The sequence below is a fragment of the Geospiza fortis genome, unplaced genomic scaffold, assembly GCF_000277835.1.
Source record: "Geospiza fortis unplaced genomic scaffold, GeoFor_1.0 scaffold254, whole genome shotgun sequence".
NCBI lineage: Eukaryota > Metazoa > Chordata > Aves > Passeriformes > Thraupidae > Geospiza > Geospiza fortis.
Window position 1 is genome coordinate 101,191 of NW_005054441.1, and position 8,043 is coordinate 109,233.

Here is an 8,043-nt window from a genome sequence, read left to right on the forward strand (position 1 = left end):
TGTGGAGTACCTGAGTACTGCACAGTCACTCCATGCCAAGGCATCCAGCAAAAGGCTGGAATAGCTCTGGAGCCAATCTCACAGGGAAAGAAAAGCTCTTCACACAAAGGAGTTCAATTTTTTGTCACTGTGAGAAATGTCACTTGGGGGAAATGATTCCCACCCTATCCCTGGAAGTGTCCAAGGCCAGGCTGGATGGGCTTGGAGGAACCTGGAATGCTGGAAGGTGTCCCTGCCCATGGCAGGGGTGGAATGAGATGAGCTTTAAGGTCTCTTCCAAGCCAAACCAGTCTGGGACCCTGTGATTCCTGAACTGAGACATCAGAGCATGCACGAAAATCACCAGCTTGTGATTTTTAATTCTATGTAATGATAAACCATGATTCCTCCTTCCACATCATCACCAAGGAATTAGGTGATGGTATCTACTGCCTTTACAGGTTTGGTCTACATCCTTATTTACTAGAATTTTTTAATAGAAAGCTCAGTTTCTGGGGGAATAAAAAAAGAATACATAAAAAAACAGCACCTGGCTCATCCTTTCCCATCATATTTAGTGTAACACCCATAACTGGCCCATTGCCCAAGAGCTATCCCAAGCTGGTGACTCTTCATTTGTTCCTTGCTCTCTACCTGCAGTTCCAAACAGTGCTTTTGCTTCTCAGAAATCTGATTCTTCAAGGCCTGCTTCTCTTTCAGCAAGTTCTCCAGTGACAGCGTTGACCAATCCAGCTTCAGCTCTTCACAGCGAGCCTTCAGCTGCAGGGACACACAGGGACAGGGACAAAGAGGTCAGAACAGGGACAGGGACAAAGAGGTCAGAACAGAGCTCACCCTGCACACCTGGGCTCCCAGATGCAAGCAGAACTTTGCACTGAATGTGCAAGAACCCCTTAACCCACTGAGTCCCCCAAGCTTTGTGCTAGGGAGTGTGGTACTTTCTAAAATAGTGTTATCAGCCACCCTCACTGCTTCCACATCCAGATATTCCCCTCATCTACCTCCTGAGGAGGCTCAGGGGGGACCTTGTGGCTCTGCACAGCTCCTGACAGGAGGAGACAGCCAGAGGGGTTGGGCTCTGCTCCCAGGGAACAGGGACAGGAGGAGAGGGAACAGCCTCAAGTTGTGCCAGAGGAAGTTTAGATGAGTAAAATTTCCTCACTGAAGGGTGGTCAGGCATTGGCACAGGTTGCCAGGGCAGTGGTGGAGTCCCCACCCCTGGCAGTGTTCAAACAAGTGGCTGTGACACTTGAGGACCTGGTGTTTTGGTGACCATGATGCTGCTCCTTGATGGTTGGACTCAAACATCTTACAGGTCTTTTCCCACATTACCAGTTCCATGATTCTCTAAGTTTGATTTACCAAGGTGAGCACCACAGAGCAAGCCCTGCACAAACTCCCTGCCCAGCCAGACCCAGACCCAGTGACATCCAGAGCTGTTTGGGGACACAGCTGAGGCCAGAGCCAGATACCACCTCAGGACTTGCTATGGGGAATATCAAAGGTGAAAAGGGACTCCTGAAGGTTTCCCTCATCATCCCTGAGCAGCTGGGTGATGTTTCATCCCCAGCTTGTGCCCTGTCCTCAGCCCAAGTGCAGCATCCTCTGGACCCACCAGCTGCAAGCTCTGGTTCCTGAGTTCACTGTTGTCCTTCTCCAGCTGTTTTGTCTGTTCTTTCAGCTGCTGGTTGTGAGCAGAGATTTCCTTCTGAGCTTGGATCAGGTCGTTGTACGTCAGAGCTTTAACTCCCAGCTAAAAGGTGAAGGGTGAGATCAGTCACTGAGGTCCTGACACCCTCATCCCTGGGGTTCTGACACCGTCATCCCTGGGGTTCTGACACCCTCATCCCTGGGGTTCTGACACCGTCATCCCTGGGGTTCTGACACCCTCATCCCTGGTGATTGTCCCATTCCCAAGTGGCACTGAGGAGATCTGCAGAACTCTGCAGCTCTCAGAACCTCCCCCAGCATTCTCCAAGGCACTTTGTGGCTGCTGGGGGATAACAAGGAGGGACACAAGGATCTTGGAGCTTCTGTTCCACCCCTACAACTGTAAAACTGGCATTTAGGCTTTGCCAGCCAACAGAACTGTCTGTGGACAGCCCCCACATTTCCCTCCTGTGCTCCTGAGCTAGGTTGGCAGCACAGAGTTTGTTTGAGCAGCAGAGGGTGAATCTTCCACCAAACACCACCTGGCTGTGGTTTGTCCCCTTCCTTGGGCACCAGGCACACAACAATTCCAACAACAAGCACAAAACATCACCAGAGAGTGACACACATTGCACCTTTCTGAGCCTGATCTGCTGCAAAGCAGGGACTGAAGAGCTGAGACTGCTCTGCTCTCACTTAGCTGGACCAGAGATGTTTGCAAGCAGCTGATTTAGAAACATCCCCCCAGCACAGAGGTACCTCATCGAGCTTCTGCTGGAACAGGCGTTTGATTTCCTCCTTCTGGGCCTGGCAGTGGGTGAACAACTGCTGGGCTGTCCCCAGCAGCTGAGCATTCTTCTCCTGGAAGAGGGAAAAAACACACTTTGAGCACCAGCTGCAGCATGGGCCGTCTCAAGGAGATTTGTGGAGCAATTTAGGAGAGAACCTGGATGCAGGAGAACTCATCCAGCCCTGCCCTAGGCTCCTGAAAGCCTGGATTTGTTGGGTGTGATACTGGTGGAGTTAAGTCAGCTGTAAAGAACCTTTAAGTAGTAAATTTCTGACTAAATTGAGGTAGGTTTTAAGTAGTAAAGAGCTTTTAAGCAGTGAATTTCTGACTAAATTTAAGTAGGTTTTTCCTCTTGTATGGTAAAATACAATCAAGACAGTCTTAGGAACTCATTTTTATCTTCCTAGTGCATCGTGAAGCAGCAGCAATAATCACATCCCACAGAGCAGAAATAGAACTGGAAAAGATTATCTGCATGAAATCTGCTCCCAAACAGGGAACTGGCTCTAAATCCCCAGAGCCCCAGCTCAGAGTTGCCCTGTGCAACACTCATGGAAGAGATGCAGTAAATGAAAATACACTGGGGGGGGGGAGGCAGGAACAAAGTCCTAAATAAGCCAGACCAGTTTTCCTACTTGTGCCACCATTATTATATACTTATATACTATTATATACTATACTATACTATACTATACTATACTATACTATACTATACTATACTATACTATACTATACTATACTATACTATACTATACTATACTATACTATACTATACTATACTATACTATACTATACTATACTATACTATACTATACTATACTATATATTATATTATATTATATTATATTATATATACATACATACACATATATATACACTATATATATATGATATATTATATATATTTATTTATTATACAATATTATATTATTATATACTTATATACTTGTGCCCCCATTATTTCAGCAGGTCACCTGAGCCACTCACAGCAATTCCCTGCCCAGAACATTCCTTAACCAGGTCCCTGCTCCCTCAATCCATGGCCATGCACAGCAAAGGGCAAGGTAGGACTGGCTGAAGAGCCTCATTTACCCAGCCCCAATTGCAGGATTAGTGCAGAAAGCACAGGGAATTTGGGATTATCCTGTTCTCCACCTTGTGCTGCAGAAGCCAAGCAGGGATTGCACAGACTGAGCCACTGCTCCAGGAAAAGTGGGGAACAAGGGCAAAAAGCACAATGATCCTTTCCAACCTTAATAATTCCATGGCTGATATTGCAAGCAGGGAAGCAGCAGTGCTGGAAATTCCCCACATGCAGGAACACACAGACCTGGCTTGGGAAAAGTCCCTGCAATGCTAAAGGGGCTGCTCTGGGGGATGCTGGAAAATCAGTTTTGTTTTCAACATGAGGCATTTCATTCAGCCTTCCCAGACAGTGCAGGGGCTGACAGCTCCATCTAAGGGCACTCTGAGAAGCAGCAGCTGACTTCAAAATCATTATTACACAGAGATTTTTATTGTACTTGAAAACCTTCCTGTAAGAGGGAGTTACTGAACAGACCATACCCAGCCCCTCACCCAGCCAAGTTCTGCCTCTGTCAGGTTTAATTTGCCATGTAACACTCCATAAAAAAATATTTTCATACTGAATTCCTCATTTTAACATTTGAAAGTGTGGAGCAGCTGTTGGACACCAGCACCAAGTGATGACTTTTCCACACCCCTGATTCATTCTCTGTGCAGGGCACAACCCTTGCACACCATCATTTCATTTGTGCAGGGGACAAGTTCACTTCATGCTGACTTTCCTGACAAGTGCAGAACAAGCAGAAAAATCTGCTGCTTAAGGAAAAAGATGAAAGTTCTAAGTGCTGATTGACTGTGAAAGCAAATGGAAATAACCACAGAAAAGAGGTTTCCATGAACACCAGAGCAGAACCAACCACTTCTCAGTAAGGAATGGGGTGGCAAAAGTTAATTTCTCTCCTCTGGAGAGTTCCCAGTGTGGAAAACACGATAAAAAAAGCCCTGTGGCTTTTTTCTGACACTCTCACAAAGACTACAGAGTGAAGGAAAGCTTCCACAGGGAATGCCAAAAGCTGGACCTGGAGAGAATTCAAGACTGGTTTGGGTTGGGAGGGTCCTCAAAGCCCATCCAGTGCCCCCCCTGCCATGGCAGGGACACCTCCCACTGTCCCAGGCTGCTCCAAGCCCTGTCCAGCCTGACCTTGGGCACTGCCAGGGATCCAGGGGCAGCCCCAGCTGCTCTGGGCACCCTGTGCCAGGGCCTGCCCACCCTGCCAGGGAACAATTCCTGCCCAAGATCCCATCCAGCCCTGCCCTCTGGCAGTGGGAGCCATTCCCTGGCTCCTGTCCCTCCAGGCCTTGTCCCCAGTCCCTCTGCAGCTCTCCTGGAGCACCTTCAGGCCCTGCAAGGTTTTTCGAGTTTAATTCTGAGCATTATGGGGAAAGCTCCTCCCCAGAAGCAGTAGAACAGACCCATCAGGGCTAATTGATAAGCAGTGAAATCATTTATCAGTGAGACAAAGCAAGACAAGGAGGAGTTCAGGCAGGAGATCTCCTCCCTCTGCTGGTGGCTCCATGGCAGACAAACACCCCAGTGCACAGCTCCAGGACCCTCCCTGCCTTTCCACATTTTCCTGTCCATGATTTGGGACATTTACACTTTGCCCATCAGTGCAATCCAACCCATTCTGATATCAGTACCAAGGATGCTCTGCTAAATCCCCACAAGCAGCGATGACACTTTTGGTTTCTTAATCTAAGTTCAATGGTTTCCTAATCCATAATTCTATGAACTGTGGTTCATAAAATCCTGGAATTGGTTTGGGTTGGGAGGAACCATCCCTGGCAGTGCCCAAGGCTGGCTTGGACAGGGTTGGAGCAGCCTGGGACAGTGGGAGGTGTCCCTGCCATGGCAGGGCTGGCACTGGATGGGCTCTGAGGTCTCTCCCAACCCAAACCATTTCAGGATTCTCTGATTCTAAGTCAGCATTGTCAGGGAAAAGGGGAGGTGCAGCTCTCTCATTTTTGTGTGATTTAAACACACAAAAAATGAGTTTAGCAACAAAATCCCCTGGCAGCTGCTCACCTTAAGCAGGACTGGTGTAAATGCACACAATTCCCATCCCCAGCACTCTTCCCCACATCCAAGGAACTTCAGAGTCTGGTAATTTTGTTTAGAAATGTGAAAAAGTGAGACTCACCTTTTCCTGCTCCAGTAACTGTTGCAGGCTTGCTTTGTACTGAGGAGTTTTCATGTATGCCATGAACTGCATGTACTGGATCTTAAATGAGTCTGCAAAATAAATCAGATGAGGGATTTCAGCAGGGATAAATGTCATGTCCCTGTCCACCCCTATTTCCCCTCTGGCCACCTCTCCAAAATATCACTTGTCTCTCCCTTGCTTTCAATTTGGACTCAAAGTCAGACTAAGCCATTAAAAATGGAAATAAAATAAATAGATAAAATAAAAATAATTCAGATGAGGTGCTTCAGCAGGGTAAATGCCATGCCCCTGTTTGCCCCCATTTCCCCCCAGCCACCTCTCCTCACTTGTCTCTCCCTTGCTTTTCATTTGGACTCAAAGTCAGAATAAGCCATTGAGGATGGAAATAGAATAATAAATAAAAATAAATAGATAAAATAAAAATAAATCAGATGAGGAATTTCAGCAGGGTAAACGCCATGCCCCTGTTTGCCCCCATTTCCTCCCTGGCCACCTCTCCTCACTTCTCTGTCCCTTGCTTTTGATTTGGACTCAAACTAAGCCATTAAAAAAGGAAATAGAATAATAAATAAAAATAAATAGATAAAATAAAAATAAATCAGATGAGGAATTCAGGCAGGGGTAAATGCTATGCCCCTTTCCACCCCTATTTCCCCTCTGCCCACCTCTCTTCACTTTTCTGTCCCTTGCTTTCGATTTGGACTCAAAGTCAAACTAAGCCATTAAAAATGGAAATAAAATAATAAATAAATAGAAATAGAAAAAATAAATAAATAAAACAGATGAGAGATTTCAGCAGGGGGCAAATGCAATGCCCCTGTTTGCCCCCATTTCCTCCCTGGCCACCTCTCCTCACTTGTCTGTCCCTTGATTTTGATTTGGACTCCAAGTCAGACTAAGCCACTGAGGATGGATTTAGGAACATGCTGGAAATGCCTCTCCTGGCACAAAAGGAGCTCTTGGATCCATCAATTCCAATGGAAGCCATGTCCCCATCCACCCTGCCTCAAAACATTCCTCAAAATCACTCTTTTGCCACAAAATATCCCTCAAAAATCACTCCTTTGCTATAAAATATTCCTCAAAACCACTTTAATATCCATCAAAATCACTCTTTGGCCACAAAATATCCCTCAAAAATCATTCCATTGCCACAAAACATCCCTAAAAATCACCTTTTTTTTGCCAGAAAATATCCCTCAAAATCACTTTTGCCACAAAACATCCCTCAAAATCATTTTTGCCACAAAATATCCCTGAAAATCACTTTTTTGCCACAAAATAGCCCTCAAGAATCACTCTTTTGCCACAAAATATCCAACAAACTATTCCTTAAAAACATCAATCGCTCTTTTGCCACAAAATAACCCTTCAAAAAAAAAAATCACTCCTTTGCCACAAAGTATTCCTCAAAACATCCCTCAAAAACCTCACTCTTTTGCCACAAAATATCCCAAAAAATATCCCTCAAAAATCATTCTTTTGCCCCAAAATAACCTTGCAAAAATCACTTTGGCCACAAAATATCCCTCAAAAATCACACTTTTGCCATAAAATATCCCACAAAATATCCCTCAAAAAAAAAAAAAAGAAATCATTCTTTTTGCCACAAAATATCCCTCAAAATTACTCTTTTGCCTCCAAAATCACTCTTTAGCCACAAAATATGCCTTTAATCATTCTTTTTCTCTCTCTTGCACCAGGAATCAGCCATGACTGGCACAAATTCAGCAGAGCCCAAGGTAAGGACACCTCTGGTACCCTTGGTCCCCCTGTGCCACATCCCAGAGCATCCTGGGCTGGCTCCTGCTAATGCCAAAAGCCAGAAACAGCTGGGAGGGGACAGGCAGAGAAGATAAAACAAAAAAAGCCTCCAGGTTTTTCTTTATCACCTCCTGCATTTTCCAACCGCACCTGTGTGAGCTCAGCCTCTGAGACAGGATCTCATTTATGGGCCCTGAGCTCAGCAGAGGAATTAAGAGAGGTGTCACCAGGATATTTTATGAAAAATCTCTTTGCCAGGATTATTCTCCTGAGAAGCTTCAGCTTCTCCATGTTTTGTTCCTCTAGAATATAACCTGGAAATTGTTTATCCAAACATGTGAATTGTTTTTAATTAATGGCTAATCACAGCCAGCTGTGTCAGAATCTCTGCGTCTGTCACAGGTTTTTATTACTCTTCTTGTCTAGCTTCCTAAAATTTCCTTTATCTTTTTTTAGCATAGTTTTAATAAATAATTTGCATAATATAATGTCATATTATATGATGTAATATGATATACTATGATATTAAATACTATGATACATTATATACTATGATATGGTATAATATAATATGCTATGATTTATATT

General features: G+C 45.0%; 1 protein-coding gene across 1 annotated transcript in view; it reads right to left on the bottom strand.

The window, feature by feature from the left end:
- The window catches only part of DOT1L (DOT1 like histone lysine methyltransferase), a 73,346-nt gene that overhangs the window by 25,202 nt on the left and 40,101 nt on the right, over positions 1 to 8,043 (bottom strand). Inside the window, 4 exon segments of the mRNA XM_031062223.1 lie at positions 634 to 759; positions 1,616 to 1,753; positions 2,410 to 2,511; positions 5,668 to 5,759. Coding sequence (XP_030918083.1) covers positions 634 to 759; positions 1,616 to 1,753; positions 2,410 to 2,511; positions 5,668 to 5,759 — 458 coding nt within the window.